Genomic DNA, 21,209 nt, shown 5'->3' with positions numbered 1-21,209 from the left:
AATCCACAGACCCTACCCCATCAGCAGCAGCAGGCGCCTCAAACAACACCCCCCTCGCCCAAGCCCCCACCCAAATCCCCCAAACCACCCCCAGTAACCATTCATTCCGCCTTCTTCGAAGCCTTAGTCCTCAACTTCATCAACCCAAACACCAACGCATATCCCGCAATCGCAAAGATGACACAAATGCCCGCATCCCGCCACCCGTAATAATAATGGTTAATATTCAGGGTAGTCAAGAAATCACTGCCGTCGGTGTACTCGCACACGCGGCAGTCGGCCGTGGCATCGGGGTTGACCAGATTGACGCGCCAGCCTTTATTCTCCACGTAGCTGCGGAGGTACTCGCCGCAGGTGCCGTTGACGGGGTCGAACACGGCGAACTCGTCCGCGTTGCACGTCACCTTAGCGCCCCAGATGCCGAACACCAGCATGCCGCTGGTGACGTAGTTGAAGGGGTTGAGGTAGTACATCCAGTAGCGCCAGAAGACGCTCAGCTGGGAATAGGGAACGAAGACGCCGCACATCAAGACTAAGAACGAGATGATGAGGGGGTTGACGAGCGCCGCGAAGGTGGGGTTCGGGGCGTAGGCGGCCACGAACTGGCCGATGCCCGTGTAGATGAACTCGTAGACGAGCATGATGAAGAAGGTGGAGCCGGCGCGGGAGGAGTCCGTGGGGAGTCGCGTCTGGTAGTACCAGCATACGAAATACAGCACGGCGCAGACGCAGAGGTACGGGAATTCGGAGACGATCAGCCCCGTGACGAAGGCGACCCAGCTGTACATCTTGGACTTCTTCTCGCGGGCGTCGTAGATGTCGCGGCGCTGGATGAAGAGGGGCTGCAGTTGGTTGATGACGCCGGGGGCGACGAAGACGAAGTTGAAGATGGTGAAGAGTTTGAGGTTCAGGGCCGAGACGCTGGGGCCGATGTGCCAGAAGCTGAAGCCGTTGAGCAGCGCGGAGATGATGTGCAGGCTGAATTTGTTGTTGACGTAGTTCGTGTTGCGGAAGAGGGCCACGTTCATGCGGTGGGTCACGATCTTGACCTGGTCCCAGAGTGGCATCGAGAACTCGTAGCCGTCGTCGTGCGTGCCGGGGGGCTTGGCCGCCGCGTCGGCGATGAGCCCGTCCAGCTCCTGCATCATGTGCGTGTGCTCGGGCGAGTCGAGCCAGACCTGGTGCCAGTCCTTGTCGCGGACGGCCTCGATGCCTCCGGTCACCACGTCGATCATGAACTCCGCCGGGTTGGCGTCCACGGGGCACGGGGCGCCGTACTGGCCGAAGTAGTGCTTGATCGTGGCCCCGTTGTCGCCGATGTCGCCGAAGTACACGGTCTTGCCGCCGCGCGCGAGGAGGAGAAGGGTATCGAACTGCGCGAAGAGCTGCGCGGAGGGCTGGTGGATCGTGACGAGCACCGCCTGCCCGACGTCGGCGAGCTTGCGGAGGAAGCGCACCGTGTTGTACGCGGACTGGCCGTCCAGGCCCGAGGTCGGCTCGTCGAGGAAGATCAGGATGCTGGGCTTGCTGACCAGCTCCACGCCGATGGTCACGCGCTTGCGCTGCTCCACGCTCAGCCCGTTGCCCACCGTCCCGATCAGCGTGTCCGCCAGGTCGTGCAGCTCCAGCAGGTCGATGATCGTCTCCACGTACTTGAGCTTCTCGGCCCGCGGGGTGTCGCGCGACTGGCGCAGGAGGGCGGAGAACTCGAGGGCCTCGCGCACCGTGGCGTAGGGCTCGTGCACGTCCAACTGCTCGCAGTAGCCCGCCATGCGCTGGAACGAGACGGGCAGCTCGCGCCCGTCCACCATGATCGACCCTTTAATGGTGCCTTCGGTCTTGCGCTGCGCGAGCACGTCCAACAGGGTCGTCTTGCCGGCGCCCGACGAGCCCATCAGCGCCCCCAGCATGCCGGGCTTCACCCACCCGTGGATGTTGTCCAGGAGCACGCGCTCGCCCGTGGGCGTGTTCACCGTGTAGGTCAGGTTGCGCCAGGTGAAGATCGAGGTGTTGCGGCTCAGGTTGTCGTCGTCCACCGAGGCCAGGGCGTCGCCGGACCCCTTCTCGTGGGCCGGGCCCTTCTCGTGCTGGCCTTCCTCGTCGCGGTGCGCCGCCCGCCGCTGCGCCTTGAGCTTCTCGCGGGGGATGAGCAGCGAGGCGCCGGACCCGGCGCCCGCGTTCCAGTAGCAGGTGCAGACGATGGTCAGCACGGCGAAGAACCCCCACCAGGCCCAGAGGATGCCGTAGTTGCGCCACAGCTGCGAGTGCTTGTAGTGCAGCGAGGCCAGGTACTGGTCGCCCGTCACGTAGTCGGCGCCGCGGACGGCGCCGCCCACGCCGGTGCAGGCCTTGTTGGCCGGGTCGACGTCCTCGTAGCCGGGGCCGGAGGGGACCAGGTTGTTGCCCACGCAGGGGATGATCTGGTCGTGGAACTCGTTGGACAGCGCGGCCTGGAAGGCGTAGGCGAAGGGGTTGGTGTAGTACAGCTCCAGGAACCAGTTCTTGATGTGCGGCTTGGGGATCATGTAGCCCGCGTACATGACGATGCCCTTGACGGCGGTGCCGGAGATCTTGGAGGCCGCCTCGAAGGTGCTGAACCCGGCCCCGATGCAGCGGAACAGCGCCGTCACGCAGAGCGTCGTCGTGAACAGGATCGCCCAGAAGGTGAAGAAGGCCGCCGCCGTGTGCTTCAGCCCCACCATCCAGTAGAGCACCACGGCGAAGAGGCTGCATTGCACCAGCAGCACGGGCAGGTCGGCGGTGATCTGCGCCAGGCAGAAGGCGGCCGGGTGGTACATGGCGAACGACTTGTGCTTCACGAGCACGGGGCGGCCCTTGAACGACTCGGTGACCTCGGACATGGCCACGATGCAGTTGTAAAGCAGGGCGAAGAAGACCGCGCCGCCTTTCGTGAACAGACCGGCGGTCGTCTGCGGGGAGTTGTAGAAGCAGGAGCCGGCGATCAACGCCATGATGATGGACAGGATCTGTTTGATCAGGAAGGTGGATTTCTCCCCCCAGAGGATCTGATATTGACGGATCGTGCAGGCGAGGAGCTGTTCGCCGAACCCAGTGGTCAGCGCACTATTCTTGGGGATGCGCTTGGACTTCTCCCATGCAACGGACTCCTTGAAGTCCTGCGTGCGTTGACGGGCGATGTCCGAGGAGGGATAGTCATATTCCCTGATCATGTGCTGGTACAAGGGTGACTGGCGATACTCGGCGAGGATGGCGTCTGCGTTGCGAGGGAAGCGGTTCTCGAAGCCCGGCTTGATCTTCCTCTCGGTTGGGACGGTCACACCGGTGAGATAGTCACCTGACAGCTGTTAGCCCTCACTCTCCTCAGTCACAGCAATACAACATCTATGACTTACCAATATTGGCACCGTCCGCATACACGAACCCAAGCTCTTCCATGAACGGCTTCGCCGACGCAGCAGGGCCATAGTAGATCTGCTTGCCCTCGTCCAGCACCAGAACCTTATCGAAGAGGTTGTAAATTCCGTTTCCGGCCTGATACAGCGTCACGATCGTCGACAGCCCGAGGATGTTGGTCATCGAGCGCAGGGCCTTGGCCCACTCCAGGGCGGTACTGGCATCGAGACCGCGCGTGCTGTTATCCCAGGTGAAGACCGAGCCATTGGTGGCCATGCACTCGATGATCGATACACGCTTCCGCTCGCCCCCAGACACGCCGCGTACAAACTCATTGCCCACCTTGGTATCCTCGGTGTGGGCGATCTTCATCGACTCCATCAGGAACTGCTTGGTGTCGGCGACGTAGTTTTCGGCGGGCAGGTTGGCGGGGACCTTGAGCTTGGTGGCGAAGTCCATGGTCTGCCCGACGGTCAGACGCGGGTAGAAGAGCTCCTCCTCGGTGTTCATGACGATCTGGCCGCGGTACTGCGCGGCCTCCTGGGGGCCCATGTCGCCGAAGAAGACATCCCCCGAAACGGAGCGGTACCCCTCGCGGCGGTTGGACAGCATTTTCAGGAGGGTGGTGCACCCGGACCCCGGCCGGCCCAGGACCAGCAGCATCTCGCCGGGCTTGACGCAGCCGTGGCTGTCCTGCAGGATCGACTTGAGCGGCGGCTTGCGCATGAAGTCCCGGACGAGTTGCGGCACGTTGTACTGCGTGATCAGGTTCTCCTTGACGGCCGCCTCGGCCGCCACCACCTCCACCGTCAGGTTCTGCCACGTCACCCCCAGCTCGCGGCGTTTGTAGCCCGCCGCCTCGGAGCGGCGCTGGTTCTCCCGGACGCGGTCGGCCATGCTCCATTCCGTCTCGATGCGCGGTTGTTGCGGGGTGCTGTGAGGGTCGTTGTGGGGGTTGGGGCTGGCGAGCGTCTCGGCGCTGCGGGCTTCGCGGATCCCGGACTCGGGCACGGCCAGGGTTTCGGCGCTGGGGGCCTCGCGGACGTTGATCTCGGGGATCCCAAGGTGTGTCTTCTTCTCGGAGAGCTGGGCCTCATCGTCGGAGTGGTCGCCGTATTCCGTTGGGGCTGTCGAAGCCGACGGCTCCTCATGGAAAGATTCCATGTTCTTGGGGAGTGTGTCGAACGTGTTAAGTGAGTGGAGATTTCTGTAACCATGCAAAGTTCGAAAACGAAAGAACTAGAATTAAGACTAATAACAAAGTATCAAACAAGACGTTGTGATATTGTGCTGCAACCTAGCGAACCAGGTGGGATCGGACTAGGTATATGTACGAGTGCACGGATACGCGGAATGGGAGGCTGACGGGCGTCCGTACCGACTCTGCCGGTGGAACAGTTCCGCAGTATGAGCGATTTGCCTCTGGTACCTGAAAGTTTGAATATGATCTAGAGGGAAACGCTCGGACAGCGGCAGCGAGCCGAACTGCCGCTCGACTGAAAGGGAAAGGGGCTGCGAGGGGAGCAGCTTATGCTAAACACATCGTGTATCCACCGAAAGGGTTGCATATTGATTAGCAGCTACCTTATTGGTGAGAGCTCTTCTTCCCCTGGTGCCTGGGTTTGGTGTTCTTGTTCTAGATGCTAGCCATTGCCGCCTGTCCCGAGTGCTGCACTGCCGTGCGTGCATGCCATCAGTTACTGTAGTGCTCACTAAGTCATTCACAGGGCGGGCGCCAGTGACAAGGTACTGTACTAATCTATATTGAGTTGTCGATAACCCAACGCATCTACATTGCTGTCGATAGCAAAGCAATTTCACCCTCATGGTAGCCAACCAAAAAAAATAAACCCTGTCATCCCGATCAAAAGTGCATCATGAACTCAGCCAAGCCAACAATTACCGGAACAGGCAAGATCCTACGCGAGCCCATCCAAAACGGCAAGCCGAGACGCTGGGCAGATAAGGGGGCGAATCCCGATAAGGGATGATGTCGCGATTGGGACGATCCCGATCTACCCGGGTGGAGTCCCAAGCTGTCGGGTTTAGCAACATGTGCCACACTAGTGTACCACTTTGCCTGGATAATTCTGGTGTGCTATCTCTACGACACGTTGAACCCACGTCAAGGTTGAACCCCGTGCCGCGGTTCCGCGGCTGGGTAGATTGGGTTCATCTGGTCGATCTGCGGTGCGATGCCAGATTTGACTCCCGCGGCTGATCTGAGGTTGTGCTTATATATTTCCTGCACGCCGGCTGCCGAGGGCATAGAGGCTTGCGCCAACTAAGCTAATCCGACGCCAGTCGGTCTATTTTCTGAAGGTGTATCGCAGCTTATGCGGCTCTGAGATTCTTGAGCTTGATAGGCAAGCCCTTATCTTCGGTTCTCAAACTACCCCAATTGCTCTGTTGCCGAGGCCGGATTTCCGGCCTGGTCTGGACACACCTCGGGTCGGCATGTAGTCCGGCAGCTGGTCCCTCGGCGGTGCTTCCGGCTAGACTGCGACCACAAAGGAGCTGGGGCGTGATTATAAATGTTCAGACGTGGACAGTTGACACCTACGGTGCTTCGATGTTATGGCCGAATCTCTTCAGATCGAGTTGGGTTCCAGACATTACCCCACTGGCGATCAACACCCTGCTCAACATGATGACACCTCTGAGAGGTGGAGAAGGCTTGTTAATTTCTCTACATAAGACTATAAAGAGAACTAGCTAAGACAGCCGGTAGGCGGTAAACTGGCACCTCAGATACCAAAACCCCAGGACCACCATCACACCCCTCCAGCTCGCCGCACAAACATAAAACCAAAATACATACAAAAAATTGCCATAAAAAAATATAAAAAATTATAGTAGTAACAACCAAACAATATAATAAAACCAAATAATACAGTAGAAAAACTATTTATTTTTTTAAAATCTAAAAAACTTATATACACCCGCCTGCTAATCATCTTAACTATATAAAAAAAATATATTAATAAAAATATAATAATACAATATAAAAACTGCCTAATTTTTTTAAAGCCTAAGAAACTTATATACATCCGCTGACTAATTACTATATATAAATACCTTAGCTTAGTTTTCAAAGATATCAACTATATACAATATAATAAAAACTTAGATTTCTAGCTTTAAAAAATACTATATATCAGTTTAAAAAAACTTTTAATCGCCAGAACATAATTTTAAGTATAAATAAAAATAATAATTAAAACTGTATATAAAAAAGCCGCAGAAAGTATACTTATTATTAATCTATTTAATTAATACAGCAGTTTAAAAAGTAAAAAATTCTGTATTAGATTAACCAAATATAAACTTTTTAGCAGATAGTTTAATATTATTAAAATTCTTCTTTAATATTTTAACTGTAGAAAATAATATATTAAAAAAATTAGTTTTTTTATTCTTTTCAGCCTTATCTGCGAGGCTTTTAAAATACTAAATTAACTTAAAAAGCTTTATATTATTAAAAAAATCTATATTATTACTAATCTCGTTCTTACAAACTGTAATTTATATAGAAAAAGTATTTTTAAGTTTATATAAAAATATTAAAACCGCAAAATATATATTAAGCTTACAGCCGAAACAACAGACACTAAAGTATAAAACTTAAAAAATAATAATATATATAAATATATTAGCAAAAATTAAAATATAAAAAAATAAAAAATCTAATATAATACTCTATTTGCTCGCCACACCGGCTTTATAAATAATATAATATATTCTATTAAAAACTTTATCCGCGTATATATAGTTGGTATAAACAGTTAAGTATTTATTAAAAATTTTAAGTAAAAATTAATCTATAAGCTAACTATTAATAATAATAAACTACTTATTTTATATTACATATTTCTCTTTATCGTCGATTATATATAGACAGAAAAAAGCAGAGTTAATTAGAATATCAGCTTAATTAATATAAAAAGTAATCTTAATAAAATAATATTAAATATTCTAGTTGAAATAGCCTTTAAGCAGTTTTACTCCCGAAAGTATTGTAAAAAAAGTTATAAAAAAAACTTAATTACTATATTAATACTAATTAAATATAATAAAAATAGTAACTTTACTACTGGGCTCGGCTATTTTAATACAAAAGCCTGCAGACTAAAAAGCCTTATTATTACAAATAAATAAAAACAAAGAATATATATAAATATAAAATACTAAAAAATATAAAAATATTAATAAAAAGTAATAAAATAATATATTATCAAGAGCAAGAGCTTATAACCTAATAATATTTTTAAAAAATAGAGAAGGCTTGTTAATTCCTCTATATAAAACTATAAAGAGAACTAGCTAAAACAGCCGGTAGGCAGTGAGCTGGCACCTCAGGCACCAAGGCCCCAGGGCCGCCGTCACAACACATAGGTCAATTTGATCAGATTGGATGTAGGACCGTCCATCACCTTGCGTACAGCTACTGTGCTCGATATATTGCATGATAGGATGCGTGCCTTTGTTGATCACCTCACGTACTGCGTTGAGTGAGTGTGGATTGAGTGTAGAGCCCGTGTAAGCAGTATGCAGATCTCACCCAGAAAATAAAGAAAAGAATCAAAAAACGCATGATCAACTTGCGACCCTATCAGTTGTCGACATTGACAATCTCCGATAGTTCTAATTCTCCACCCAAGCCTCCAAACTCGATTGAAAGTAGAATCCAAGGTTACCTACCACTCACACGATACTCTAGCCAAAGCTCGCAAGCGGGCCTCGGCCCATCCGCCGAATCCCGCTCCGTCCAACTCGGGGTTCGGAAGATACTAAGCTTCCGAACCCCGCCGAAAAGACCACCTGCATCCTGACAACCACACCGGAAGAAGAACCACCCCTGAAGTCCCCCAGAATATCTTTTCAATCCAATCAATCCCCGCGGACCGGAACCCCCAATCCAAATGGAACCCCGCCGACGAACGGCCCCCTACGGCCGCGCGTGCCTCAACTGCGCCCGCGCCAAATGCAAGTGCCTGCTGCGGGCGACCGGTGGCGGGTGTGAGAGGTAACACTATACCCTACCTACCCTATCCCGTCGTAATATCTTTGACCAATCAATATATTCTGACCCTTGGGGAATAGGTGCATCCGACTCAAAAAAGAATGCATCCCCGCGCCAACGGTCCGGCAAAGACGACCGCGCGCCTCGCGCACCGCGCGGCTGGAGCAGAAGCTCGACGGGTTGGTGTCGTTGCTGCAGACGGGGCATGGCCTTGGTGAGAGTGGTGGTGGTGGTGGTGGCGGTAGCCAGAAACTGTTGACAGTGGATAGTGGTGATCGCAGCGATGCGCCAGCCAACACCATCCCACCGCCAAACCCGTACGCGCTCCCGGCCGGCGTGGAGTTCGCCCCAGCGGAGGCAGAAGCGAACTGGGAAATGCTCCGCACGCGGTATCTGCCTCTGCTTCCGTTGGTGCATTTCGACCCCACCCTTACAGCTCGGACGCTCCGCCAGGAGCGCCCGTTCTTCTGGACGTGCGCCATGGCCGTGACGTGTCGTGACGGGCCGGGCCAGGAGGTGTTAGGGCGCGCGGTGCGGGAGATGGCGGCGCGGGAGGTGGTGGTCGAAGGGCGGCGGACGGTGGATCTGCTGCTGGGGTTGCTTTGCTTGATCGCATGGTATGGTGACCCTTCCCATTTCTTCCGTGCACATGGGGTGCTGACGAGCGATGACTGACCGTAGGGGCCATTTTCGGTTCGCGATGGGCCCGCTGCTGACGGTGTTCTCGCATCTCTGCACGGCGTTGACGCTGGACCTTGAGCTGCAGCGGCGGGAAGGCAGCGGGGTGAGTAGGGTTGGCTACCGGCAGCATCTCGCCGTGCCGCTCCAGTTCCAGGGCAAGGTCCGCGTGCCGGACGCCCGGACCCATGAGCATCGGCGGATGGTGGTGGCGTGTTTTCTTTTGACTTCGAGGTGGGTTGCATGCCGGAGAGTCGGATTGTGCTGGTGTTGATGCTGATGCTGAGTCGTAGCGCGGCGACGTTTCACGGGCGGGTGGAGAGTCTGTCCTGGTCGCTGTATTTGGAGGAATGTTTGACGGTGCTGGAAGACACAAACGAGGCGCCCGGGGACGCGCTGCTGGTGGGGCTGGTCAAGTTGCAGCTGATCGCTGCGAAAGTCACCAGGGTGTGGGCGCAGAGTGGGGATTGCAAGACGGATGAGGGCACGCGCATGATCGGGCCGTTTGTTGCTTCGCTCAACATGGAGTTGGCGGCGGTGCGGCACCAGGCCCCGGCGCATCTCAAGACAAACCGTATGTCGAGCTTCAGTTACCGATTGCTGTAACAGAAACATATCCTAATCGCGGTGCAGGAATCTTCCAAACAATGGCATCCCACGCAGAGATAGCAATCAACGAACTCACCCTCCTCCGCACTTCCACCGTCCCCATCGCCACCGACACAGACCTGCAAACCCTCAACCACCTATTCCAATGCGTGCAAGCCATCAAATCCTGGATTCGCACGATCCTCCAATTCGACGCAGCAGAGTACGTCGGGTTCCCTTTTCCGGTCTGGAAGCAATTCCGGACCGTCGTGCTCGTCACCCTCCGCCTGGGGGCGCTGGAAGACCCCGCCTGGGATCCGGGGCTGGTTCGACGGTCCGTCGATCTGCCCGGCGTGCTGGACGAGATCGCACGGAAGTTGGATCGGGGCCGGTCGCAGACGGGGGAGCCTGTGTTCGCCACGTTCATCAAGATGGTCCACATGCTCAAGGCGTGGACTTTGTCGGTCTATGCTGAAAGTCCGAGCGAACCGGCCGATTCTGGTTCCCCGTCGGGGATGCTGTCGGAGGGAGAACCGTCTGCGGTGGAGGATCAACCGTGGGGAGATTTCGTGTGTGATGACGAGTTCTGGAATGTGGAGTTCCTGGGGTGGCCTTACCTCTCTTGAATTGTATAAGTCGGGTCCGATGGTTACTTGGCGGTCTCAGTAGTAGTCAAGATAACACCCTCCGCACCGAAGGAGGTCTAACCCTAAACATATGAATTCAACTTCAAGGCCGACAATTCTAATTCTACTTAACACATGAAAACAACAAATCCCCTCCCCCCTCCCCTAAAGCCCCCGCAACCTGCCAAAAGTCGCCTCCCAGACCCCCGCCCTCCTCCCATCAAACACAAACCCCCTCAACACCCTCTCCACCTCGCCCCAAGCCTGCAAATCCCCCCGCACCTCTCTTGTAATGCGCTCCCACAACCCGCGCTGCACCCTCACCGGCGTCAACCCCCGATTCCTGGGCGTAGTAATCACCATCCACAGCCAGACCAAACAATCCTTCAACGCACCGTCCGTCCACAACGGGGGAACCGCCAGCAACATCTCCGCGCGTTTCCTGGGCTGCCGGAAGATGACGGCGGCCGGGTGGAGGCCCATGTGGCTGACGTCGTCGGCGAGACACAGCAGGGCGACGAAGATGCATTTCTCGACCCGGTTCAACGGGCGCGAGGCGCTGTGGCGCCACACGGGGATGTTGCTGGGGTCGTCGACGAGCAGGTAGCGGTCGTGCCAGTCGTGGAAGCTGGCCAGGATCTCGAGCGAGGCCGGGGTGATGCGGCCCTGCTTCAATAACGCGGCGAAGCCCTTGGGGATATCGAGGGTCTGGGTCAGGGTGTAGGTGTCCCAGTCCCCGGTCGGAGGATTGGGGGGAGGGGAAGGTGACTCGGACTCGGACTCTTCGGAAGAGAGGGATGTCTGCATGTGCAGCACCAACAGACTCCGGGCGACGTTCGCCGCCGTCCGCAGGTCCTGGCTGATGGCCGGCACGGAGCTGCCGACCTGGCTCTCGCCGCCGCGGGCGCGGATCACCGCCTCGAAGCCGGCGGTGTGCGCGCGGCTGTAGGCGACGTTGGCGAGGTGGTCGTCCACCGTGATGAGCAGGGTGAGGGCGGAGATGAGGAGGTCGGTCACCTGGCCCGTGGCCAGGGTGTGCTGGATCTCGGTGAGGAGGCGCGCGCGGTGGTACAGGGCCGCGGCGTGCAGCTCCGCGGAGGCCGCGGAAAGGTCCTCGGATTGCGACTCGAGGTTGCACAGCGCGAACACGGCGAGGCCGTGCAGCATGATGTCGTGGTGGGCGGACCAGTGCAGGAAGACGGAGCCGTAGGTGTGGCGCTGCGCCGGGGCGTGGCTGAGGACTTGGGAGTCGTGCGGGAGGAGGATGTCGAAGTCTGTTCCCCCGCCCCGCCTCCTTGGTTCAGAACAGATAGGGGAGTGTGGGTTGTGGGTAGGGAGGTTTGGGTAAGACAGGATGTATAAGGGAGGGAAAGGATAGGGCTACGCACAGTAAGAGAGCGCGCGGGCGGTGCAGGGCCCCTTGGAGGCCGGGGTCGCCAGCGGGTAGAATCGCCCCGTGCCGATCGGGCCCGGGCTCGGCAGTGTTCGGCCGGGCTTGCGCTGCACGGTCCAGCGGCGTCGATCTTTGTCTAGATCATCTTTAGGCTTCTGGTCTTCGGGCTCTACCACGAATGTGCTCAAGCCACGCTGGAACTGTGGGGACTGGTGCTGTTGACGGCGCTGGGCGGCGCGGGCGGCGACCAGGGCGTGGACGGGTCGACGCGATTTGCCGGGTTGCATCTCGGTGGGGTTGTAGGGGATGAACATGGTGGATGTGGTGGCCAGCGGTCTCATATGTAAGGATAATTCATGATTTCTCAACATTTTTGATTAGAGTGATTATACAGGTGGGGTAGACAGCAGGAAGCGGTTAGCTGGATCGGGGTTAGCAGCGGCAGAAGCAGCAGCAGACAAGTGGCTTGTTCGCCTGGAATGCGGAACGCGGATACGGTACGGACTGCGGAGTAACTTGCTCACAAGTAACGTTAAGCTTAGTTTAGTTACCTTGATTACTTTGGTTACCCTTCGTACCGTCCGTGACTCCGTACTGACACCACTGAGGCTGAGGCTCAGCCTTGCCATGTGGGAATTGCTTATCTCTCCTCACTTATCATTGGCCACCTCGCCTAGATAGATGGCGTTTCACCTTCACCCTGGAGATCCCTCGTCCATGCAACAAACCATATAAACCCTGCTTACGCCCCTCCTTTCTCCCTCCCAGAAAATCCCTCCACACCACCCCCAATCCAACCACAATGTCATCGCCATCACAATCAACCTTCACCCCCCTCCTCCCCTCCCAACCGCTCCCGCCAGATGGCCCCGTCCGCTTCCCCTTCCACCCCCCGAGCCTCTCCGCCATGCTCCGCGACAACATGACCCTCAGCAGCTGGCTCCTGAGCGGCGCCCTCCTCCAGGGCGTAGCCTGGAGTCTCCTCGGCCCGAAGTCCCTCATCCCGCCCACCGTCATCCTCCTGTACCGCGTGATCGACCACCTGCTAATGGCCGCGCACATCACCCGCAACCGCTACATGGACCACACCCTGCAGACCAAATTCTCAGCCCAGTACCCGACGACCCCATCCACCACCAGCACAACCACCAGCACAACCACCACCACCAGCAACAGCAACAGCCACAGCAACCGCACCAGCAACCCCCCACCCCTCGCAAAATACTTCCCGGCCACCCCAGCCGCCCAACCGCTGGTCGTCTTCCACCTGGGCGCCCGCGTCAACCACCCGCTGGGCATGTTCGCCCCAGGCTGGAAGGAGCTGGGCGCGTACAACCAACGGATGCTGACGTCGATGACCGCGGACGCCGAGAAGTACGGGCTGCTGGGGGTGTCGCACTGGACCAAGGACTCGGCTGCCGCGGGCAACGAGTCGATGTCGATGTTCTACCTGCGGGACTACGACGCGCTGCACCGGTTCGCGCACGACCCCGTGCACATGGCCGGGGTGCGGTGGTGGGCCGACGTCGTCAAGGCGCATCCGCACATCGCCATCTACCATGAGACCTACCTCGTCAATCGGGGGCAGTGGGAGAATATCTACATCAATTCGCAGCCGACGGGGTTGGCGGATGCGTGGTTTCCGGTTTCGGTGGAGGAGCAACAGGAGCAACAGGGCGAGGGGAAGGGGCAGAGGATGTGGGTGAGGGCGCCGGTGGATGCGCGCGGGGGCGCGCTGCGGTCGGCCTCGCGGCGGTTGCAGCGCGGGTGGTTGGAGGAGGTCGAGAAGGTGGAGGGGGAGTTGTATGATCGGAGTTTTGCGGCGTGAGGTCGGCTGATTCGGAGGGTTTAGGAGTGTGTTGGTAGGGTGGGGTTGGGGATTAGGTGGGTTGGCTTGCTGATCGATACTGGTACTGTTTTATGGGTTACGCAGGAGTGGGAGATTGACACAGGCAGGGTATGGCTCTTGCAGTATGATATGCATTTCTAGTACACGACTTTGTTGTGTCTTCAATGGAAAAGAACAATATTGTTTAATTGTCTCGTTGAAGTCGGAAGAGCAAATAAAAAACAAAGAAAAGAAAGAAAAAAGCATTGAAATGGTCCGACATTAGTGGAATTCGGCACTTTCTTTCAGGCTGGTTATGATAAGATGGCGCGATCAGAAAGCCAAGCCATTCCCTACCGAGTACTCTGTCTGGCAGACAGACAATGGGCTGGCAACTGGAAGTTATCATCCGGTATCTAGTGGCCGGCTTGGCGGCGTCGTCTTGCTCACCCACAATGCAACCGGTCTGCGACTCAGTCCTGTATAGTAAGCATACGGAACAACTAGACATGGCAATCTCGCACGCATTCCAGAAATCAAGGTCTGCAGGCTGCAGGACTGATGAGAAATCATCAAATCAACCCATACGGCGACACGATCAACAACCTCACCCGCACCAGATCACTAATCACAAAACCATCTTTGTAATCTGTCGCCAATAGCATTGTATAAGTAAAGTCTTCAGTTCCAGGCACCAGCCGTATCATCATCATAATAATCACAACCATCGTCATCATCAACAATCTACGGAGATCAACCATGACGGCCCCAATGCAAATGCAGCACCTCGCCGCCGCAGCCCTGCCCGCCTACACCTGTCCCCCGGGGACGAAGATGCACATCCTCAATCTGGGGACGATGAACGTCGACGAAGGATGGTACGTCCCCCTCATCCTTTGCCCCCCATACCTCGAATCCATTCTAACCAAGCAAAGGCTCCTCACCGGCGCCAACGGCAGCTCCGCCAGCAACCCCAACCCGCCCAACAAACGCCGCGACCTAATGCTGATCGCCGGATTGATCGAGCACCCCGAGATGGGCCTGATCTTGTTTGAAACCGGGAGCGCGGAGGATGTTGATCGGGTAGGCTTTCCCTTGCCAGGCCCTCTTTTTTCTACCTCAACATAAACCCAACCGGCAGACCACATCACTGATTATTCATCGGATGAAAAGCAATGGGGCCCCCAAGCCACCGACCTCTTCCCGCGCACGCACTACGAACCGCAGCACCACCTCCCCGCCGCCATCCGCGCCACCGGCCACGAGATCCGCGACGTGAAGGCCGTGATCATGGGCCACCTGCACCTGGACCACGCTGGCGGGCTGGAGCACTTCCGCAACACGGGGGTGCCCATTTACGTCCACGAGGAGGAGTTCAAGCACGCCTGCTGGGCGGCCGCGACGGGCGCGGATGGCGGCGTGTATCTGTAGTTCTTTCCCTCCCTGACCCCCAGCCACCCACCCATCCGAAGAATGCTAACACTGCAACAGAGCAGATTACCTCTCGCTGGACACGCTCAACTGGCAGACCTTCTCGGAACCCCAGCTCGACCTCTGCACGGGCATCACCCTCTACCACTGTCCCGGACATACGCCGGGGCTGTGCATCATGCAGGTGAACCTGGCTCAAGACGGCACCTTCATCTGGACGACGGACCAGTTCCACGTGCGGGAGAACTTCGAGCGGAATCAGGCGCAGGGCTGGCTGCTGCGCGATCATCGGGCGTGGGTGGCCAGCGGGAAGTTCGTGGCGCGGTTGCAGCGGTTGTTTCAGGCGAGGCTGATCTTTGGGCATGATTATGAGACGGCCGATGAATTGATGAGGGGGAAGGGGGTTTATGAGTAGGGCTGGAGTTGGTGTCCAGGTGTTTGGGGAGGGGGTTAGGGATTGTATATACTGGGTAAACATTGGGGGTTAGGGCTAGGGGAACGGACGCTATAGAGGTTGAAGCTGAAGCTAAAGCTACTAGGTAGAATATATACACCGCTTGAAAGCATCAAACCAAGGTCAAGGGCAAGAACCGCCCAACTGCTATCCATACAGATCATAAAACAAATAAATATCCTCCCGCACTCCCCCGCGTCGCCGCATGAAACGCCCTCACACACGACCAGCTCCCCATCCCCTTAACCGGGCCGACCGCGTCCAACGGATACCACCCCACCGCGTCCGCGTCCGCGTCCACCTCCACCTCCACATCTTCATCAAGCGTAGGCTTCCGCAGCCGTTTCGTCCGCAACAACATCTCCAATTTCCTGCGACGAACCCCCCGCAGTTCACGAAGGAGATCATCTGCCGTCAGCTCTTCCTCTTCCTCTGCATCCCCACCCCCGGGAACCAAAACCACCGCCCCAAACCCCGCCTCGGCCTCACACCTCCGCCTCAAATCCAACCACAACGCCTCCTCCGCCAACGATGCCAACCAGTTCGAATCAAACGGGCCCTCGCGGTGCGGCCAGCTCCGCATCAGCCCGATCGCGCGCCACCGCACACGGTAATCATCCCCCAGGATGGCCGCCAGATACAGCGGCGGGAGGACCCCCGTCTCCAGCATGAAACTCGGCCGATGGTGCGGGAACGTGGTCATCAGGGCCTCGACCAGCTCGCACGTGTGTTGCAGGTCGGCCCGGTAGTGCGCCAGCGCGGCGCGGTTGCTGCCCAGCAGGCACGAGTGCAGGCAGACGCGCAGGCTGACGAGGTGCAGGTTGATGATGGCGGCGCCGCGCTGCTCCTTGGCCGGGAGGTCCGGGTAGGCGTGCCGGTAAAAGGGGCGGAACCGCTGTGCGAAGAGGGTCGCTTCGCTCCACACGGCAAGTTGCTCGGTTTGGAGCGCGGCGTAGTTGGCCGAGATCTGCGGGGCGGTGAGCCCCATGCTTGGGGCGCTGAAGCGGTAGGAGGTGCGGAGGAGGGTGTCGAAGGCCGCGCGTACTTCTGGAAGGGATTGGAAGGGTTGTGTTGGGGAGTTGGGTCTGGTGGTAGTGGTGGAAGGCTGGGTGGGTGGGTGGAGGGGCTGCAGCATCGGGAAGATGCGGTCGTAGTGCGAGGCCAGGATGTCCAGGTGCGCGAACGCGGTGACGATGCACTGCTCGACTGAGCCCCGCGACGAGGCGCGATTCCCGAACTCGCCGTGCTGCTGCAGCTCCTGGAGGATCAGCAGGCCGCTCCGTAGATGCGCGAACCCGCTGTCGTACTGCCCGCGCAGCAGGTCCGCCAGCACGAACAGCAGGCAGCACACCAGAATCACCTCGCGGAAGCGCGGGTCCTGCGAGGCGCGGCGTCGGTTGAGTAGGGTGATGGCCCGCGCCAGCGATCAAACTACAGGGCGAAGAATGGAAAACCCTCCGCAAGCGCTTCAACCTGGGCTTCGCGCCCCAGCACCTGATGACCCTCCTCCCGCGGATCGTGGCCATGTCGCGCCGCTTCGTCGAGACTCTGGACCGCCACGCCAAGTCCGGGGAGGAGTTCCGGCTGGACGAACCCTGCATCAACCTCACCTTCGACATCATCGGTAAGCACAGTGCCCCATTCTTCTGATCGAAACGACCCTTCAACTAAAATATTTCCTTGAAACAGGCGCAATCACCCTGGATGACAAGGTGCTCACCCAGACCAGCGACCAGCTCAAATCGTTCCTGTTCGCCGGATATGACACCACCAGCATCGTCCTGCAGTGGACCTTCTACGAGCTCAGCCGCACCCCGCGCGCGCTGCAGGCCGTCCGGGCGGAGCTGGCCGCGCTGTTCGGGCCGGATCCCGCTCCGGTCGTTGTCTGGGAACGGCTGACTGCACCCGCGGGCGAACACCTCCTCAACCAGATGCCGTACACCTCCGCCGTGATCAGAGAGGTTCTCCGGCTGCATCCCCCCTCCGGCAGCGCGCGCTTTACCGCCCCAGGCACGGGGTTTACCGTCCAGCTTCCCGGGGGTGAGGCACTGTGTCTCGATGGAATGGTCGTCTATAACTGCGAGACCCTGATCCATCGCGACGAGGTGGTGTACGGCGCGACCAAGGACGTGTTCCGGCCTGAGCGGTGGTTGGAGTCGTCTGATCACGAGAAGCAGATGATCCCCGCCAGCGCGTGGCGGGCGTTCGAGCGCGGGCCCCGGAATTGCATCGGGCAGGAGCTGGCCACTCTGGAGGTGCGGGTGATTCTGGCGTGTACGGTGCGCCGGTATGAGATTACGAAGGTTGGCTTGGGGGCGGTTGTGAGGGATGAGAGGGGGCAGCCCGTCATGGGGGCGCAGGGGCAGTTTGCTGTCCGCAGGGAATTGTTTAATGTGAGTTTATTCTCTTATACCCTATTTTGGTGGGAGAGGGGCTGACCTGATTGGAATAGACTATGCAGATCACGGCAAAACCGGTAGATGGGACGAGGGTCCGAGTTGCGTTTGCTGCGGAGGACGGTGCTTGTTCGGTTTAGATGTGTGGATTATTTCTATTTTACTGAACTGTTGGAGAGAATTGCTCATGGCTGATCAGTAAAACAATGCACCGGCGGTTAAGATACCCTCTGGATCATCTGCCTGAATCGTACGGTACCGATCTAGTTAGCAATCCTGCCAGTATCGGGGCTGAGGCTCTCCAGCCCAGACCAGTGATGCAGATTTGCCGTCCATCACCCCATATTCATCCCGATGCCAAACCCCGGAACCTGACTAATTGCAAGGAAAGCTTTTCGCCTTCAGCCTCAAAACAAGAAAGGTGCTCGGCAAAAAGGTCTTTCCAGAAGCACATGACAAATCCCATTCCATCATGAATTTATAATACATCGCATGTTGTAGAATGTAACCACGCCTTCGGTGGAGAGACCTCCCAATCCAGGGTCATCAGCCATTGATCATCAAATCTTCTTATCTAAACTGGGACGGGTAAAGGTAAAGAAAGGTAAGCTTAACCGCCTTAGGGTTAGGTTAGAGTCGCCCAGCATGCCGACCGTCGGACTCAACCTGAACCGAACACCAATTTCCTAAAAAAGCAGTCCCCAATCTACCCAGAAACCAACAACTTACTCCGGAGTAGCAAGTTAGCAGAGACTAGTGGCCTGACATCAGGCCAAAACACTACTTCAGGCTGAACTTAGTCCAGTTTCAATCTCATCTCGACCGGAGCGATAGAATAATCAATCGATTGAGGGACCCGCTCCCACTAACCCTGATCAGGAAGTCGGTCTTCCGTTCCAGGTAAAGTGCAAACATCACCGTGCACTAGTCTGCTCTGCACGTAATCAAGCGAGGCCACTGGGCAGTGACAGCCAGTCTTCACAGCAAATAACCTCCGCTCGGTAACCGTCCTTATTCCCGGGTCCCGGTCTCGCCATGCACCAGCCAGATAACCGGTTAGGGCTTCCCTTCCCTTCCGACCCAATCGACCCCCTCCCCGGCGGCAAAAAAGGCCAAGTCTCTGACTCCACAGCGGGAACAGCTTCACAACCACGAGTCCACGACAAGTCCCGATTCCGTGATGATCGCGATATCTCCAATCACGGTTCACCCTGCAGGTAAGGGTCATGATGGTTGGAGTCAAAGGATTGGGGGCTACTAATCTCTTCTGGCCACGCGAGCGTGAATCTCATTTTCTGCAGGGTTGACTTCAAGGGTTGGAGCTGGACCCTCTCCCCCCCTCTTCCCCACCTGCCCTAATAGCTTATTCAGGCCCGTTGGCGGTTGGGGATGTATCCCGACCATCACTATGCACCGGTACTATATATAGAGGGGGATATCCACCCGATGGTAGACAGATCTACAGACCAAAATTTTGAGTTCTCAACGTCCTCGACACTAGAAGTCCAAAGATGTCACAAGCAGAGATGATGCCGAGTGCCTGGACCCTGGACCCCGCCGTGATGCTAGACTACCTCTCCCTCCTCAATGCATCGTCCTTATCATTATCACCGCCGTCCCCTTCCTTACAATCCCGATGTTCCAGCCCCTCACAAGCATCTACGGTCCTCGACCCGACAAGCCCAACCCACTCCTCCACCGATGATGAATACAACACTGCACTCCACAACCACCCCGCCACACCAAAGAAACAACCCACGAACCCCCGGCGCAAACGCGGCCGGCCGAGGATGCTCGACAAGACCACGGGGGAAGTCGACGACGCAGCCACGAAAGAGGTAAGTCAGCTCCCGCCCCCCAGGTCCCAGGCTCCTCAACCAGACCCTCCCCAATCCAAGAAGTCAAACAAACAAACAAGCCTAACTCCCGAGCCCCCAACCAGCGCCGCAAAATCCAAATCCGCGTGGCGCAGCGCGCCTACCGCTCCCGCCAGCAGGAGCGCACCGCCCTGCTCACGCGGCAGGTGCACGAGCTGGAGCAGAAGCTGCTCATTGCCCGGAACATCTACCTCAACACGCACGCGGCGGCGGTGATGGGGTGTGTGGTAGACCCAACCGGATCGGATCGGAGCAGCAATAGCCACAGCCACAGCCACAGCCACAGCAGCAGCAGCAGCAGCAGCAGTGGGGGGTACTCGCGGGTCCTGCAGGAGAATCTCCGGCTGTTGCTGGCGATTACGGAGGTGGGTGGTGCCGCAGACGGGAAGGATGCGACGGGGTCCGAGGGGGAGGGGGAGGAGGTTGGGTGTGGTGGAGGACGACAGTTCGAATCGCTGGACGGCATGAGGGTGCGGGCACGGGCATGGGCACGGGCACCGTATCCGCTCTACCCGGGCCATGGGAATGGGCTGTTGCCGTCGACGCCGGGGGGGTTGTTGCCGGGGAGTATGTTTGATGATCCGTTTGATGTTGATCTTTGAGGGGGCGTTTCTGGGGGAGCGGATAAGTGGAGTGGGCGTCGTGGGGGGTACAGTCTCTGCCTGCAGCGATTAGCAATGTTGTTGCTTTCTTATATATACAGGCAGTCGTGCAGATTGGTAGAATTATGGAGTTCGTCACAGGGCTTTTTTGTTGTTTATGGATTGTCTCATCCCAACAGCAAACACATACGGCCACCGGATGTGGAAAACAGGGCTTCCCGTCCGTTTAGCCGTATTTAAGTTATATATCAAACACGGCCGAATAAAATATAAGTTCTTTTTCAGTTGCTGCTTTACAGATAAGAAAGATTACAATAACGAGTAAAGACAGATAATTTAGATAAGCTTATTAAAAATATAGGTAAGCAGGGTAAGCAGAATAAGTAAATAAATAAAAATTAAGTTTATTTTCTTTTAGAAAAGGCGGGAGCAGAAAAAAGGTGTGGCACTAGCCTGGCTGGTGTGGCGGTAGCGGATGTGGTGTTCCGGTAGCGGTTTCCCAATAAATATAAGATTATTGAAAAATATTTCAAGAATATTAATACTTTAAAGAAAAAAAGGATTGCAAATAAAGAAAAGATTTATAATCTAAGAATAATATAAAGAAAGATGGATTAATCTATCTAAGCAGCTATCCAAACTGCCGGCCGGAAGACGGTGAGCTGCCCAGTCAATGGGAGGCCAGGCCCTCCACACCTATGGCTACGCAAGATTCAGACGACAGCTGCGTTGAATCCATAGAAACACCGTCCTCCATTAAGGATATCTACACCGCGGCTTGCAGAGATGATCAGTCTATCGCAGAATCCTTGTCCATCCCTTCTGATTGAATATCTGCCACGTTGCTGGTACAGGGCCCTGGGAGGGAGGTTATAGCCAAGATTGAAGAACAGTCATTGGTGAGCGCGCATACTTCAGTCGCTAGATAGCGCTCCAAT

The 21,209-nt window shown here is 56.1% G+C and overlaps 8 protein-coding genes across 8 annotated transcripts; 5 read left to right on the top strand and 3 right to left on the bottom strand.

Moving 5' to 3' along the window:
- Positions 1-101: 101 nt before the first annotated feature.
- BO72DRAFT_513933 (pleiotropic drug resistance protein, ABC superfamily) lies at positions 102-4,539 on the bottom strand (the record flags this gene model as incomplete). Its single annotated transcript, XM_040949497.1, has 3 exons — positions 102-3,316; positions 3,375-4,309; positions 4,379-4,539. 3 exons carry the CDS (start codon positions 4,537-4,539, stop codon positions 102-104), a joined length of 4,311 nt encoding a protein of 1,436 aa, XP_040805764.1.
- A 3,707-nt stretch (positions 4,540-8,246) lies between these two features.
- BO72DRAFT_444266 (Zn(II)2Cys6 transcription factor domain-containing protein) lies at positions 8,247-10,365 on the top strand. Its single transcript, XM_040943767.1, has 5 exons — positions 8,247-8,401; positions 8,479-9,015; positions 9,080-9,310; positions 9,370-9,650; positions 9,710-10,365. Exons 1-5 carry the CDS (start codon positions 8,298-8,300, stop codon positions 10,288-10,290), a joined length of 1,734 nt encoding a protein of 577 aa, XP_040805763.1. The 5' UTR covers positions 8,247-8,297; the 3' UTR covers positions 10,291-10,365.
- Positions 10,366-10,455: 90 nt separating this feature from the next.
- On the bottom strand, positions 10,456-12,007 carry BO72DRAFT_482924 (uncharacterized protein; the record flags this gene model as incomplete). Its single annotated transcript, XM_040947762.1, has 2 exons — positions 11,679-12,007; positions 10,456-11,564 (listed from the first exon to the last, which is right to left on the bottom strand). Exons 1-2 carry the CDS (start codon positions 11,995-11,997, stop codon positions 10,456-10,458), a joined length of 1,428 nt encoding a protein of 475 aa, XP_040805762.1. The 5' UTR covers positions 11,998-12,007.
- A 450-nt stretch (positions 12,008-12,457) lies between these two features.
- Positions 12,458-13,720, top strand: fmaE (monooxygenase fmaE). Its single transcript, XM_040943766.1, has one exon. It carries the CDS (start codon positions 12,606-12,608, stop codon positions 13,509-13,511), a length of 906 nt encoding a protein of 301 aa, XP_040805761.1. The 5' UTR covers positions 12,458-12,605; the 3' UTR covers positions 13,512-13,720.
- A 550-nt stretch (positions 13,721-14,270) lies between these two features.
- BO72DRAFT_513930 (N-acyl homoserine lactonase family protein) lies at positions 14,271-15,357 on the top strand (the record flags this gene model as incomplete). Its single annotated transcript, XM_040949496.1, has 4 exons — positions 14,271-14,389; positions 14,447-14,594; positions 14,685-14,938; positions 15,003-15,357. The coding sequence occupies 4 exons, from the start codon at positions 14,271-14,273 to the stop codon at positions 15,355-15,357; spliced, it is 876 nt and encodes a 291-aa protein (XP_040805760.1).
- A 199-nt stretch (positions 15,358-15,556) lies between these two features.
- Positions 15,557-16,531, bottom strand: BO72DRAFT_524169 (uncharacterized protein; the record flags this gene model as incomplete). Its single annotated transcript, XM_040949843.1, has 1 exon — positions 15,557-16,531. One exon carries the CDS (start codon positions 16,529-16,531, stop codon positions 15,557-15,559), a length of 975 nt encoding a protein of 324 aa, XP_040805759.1.
- Positions 16,532-16,681: 150 nt separating this feature from the next.
- Positions 16,682-17,932, top strand: BO72DRAFT_491978 (cytochrome P450; the record flags this gene model as incomplete). Its single annotated transcript, XM_040948238.1, has 4 exons — positions 16,682-16,771; positions 16,834-17,020; positions 17,086-17,789; positions 17,849-17,932. The coding sequence occupies 4 exons, from the start codon at positions 16,682-16,684 to the stop codon at positions 17,930-17,932; spliced, it is 1,065 nt and encodes a 354-aa protein (XP_040805758.1).
- Positions 17,933-18,902: 970 nt separating this feature from the next.
- BO72DRAFT_513926 (bZIP transcription factor) lies at positions 18,903-20,763 on the top strand (the record flags this gene model as incomplete). Its single annotated transcript, XM_040949495.1, has 4 exons — positions 18,903-19,630; positions 19,711-20,236; positions 20,633-20,641; positions 20,690-20,763. The coding sequence occupies exons 1-4, from the start codon at positions 19,304-19,306 to the stop codon at positions 20,761-20,763; spliced, it is 936 nt and encodes a 311-aa protein (XP_040805757.1). The 5' UTR covers positions 18,903-19,303.
- Between the last annotated feature and the right edge of the window lie 446 nt (positions 20,764-21,209).

The sequence above is a fragment of the Aspergillus fijiensis genome (genome assembly GCF_003184825.1).
Source record: "Aspergillus fijiensis CBS 313.89 unplaced genomic scaffold BO72scaffold_4, whole genome shotgun sequence".
NCBI classification, from domain to species: domain Eukaryota; kingdom Fungi; phylum Ascomycota; class Eurotiomycetes; order Eurotiales; family Aspergillaceae; genus Aspergillus; species Aspergillus fijiensis.
This window is presented reverse-complemented; position numbering and strand designations above follow the sequence as displayed.

Excerpts from the sequence above, each read along its gene's own strand:
- BO72DRAFT_444266 (XM_040943767.1), top strand. The coding sequence starts at position 8,298 with ATGGAACCCCGCCGACGAACGGCCCCCTACGGCCGCGCGTGCCTCAAC. Across the intron at positions 9,016-9,079 it reads TTGCTTTGCTTGATCGCATG|GGGCCATTTTCGGTTCGCGA; the intron begins GTATGGTGACCC and ends GACTGACCGTAG. Across the intron at positions 9,311-9,369 it reads TGTTTTCTTTTGACTTCGAG|CGCGGCGACGTTTCACGGGC; the intron begins GTGGGTTGCATG and ends GCTGAGTCGTAG.
- fmaE (XM_040943766.1), top strand. The coding sequence starts at position 12,606 with ATGACCCTCAGCAGCTGGCTCCTGAGCGGCGCCCTCCTCCAGGGCGTA.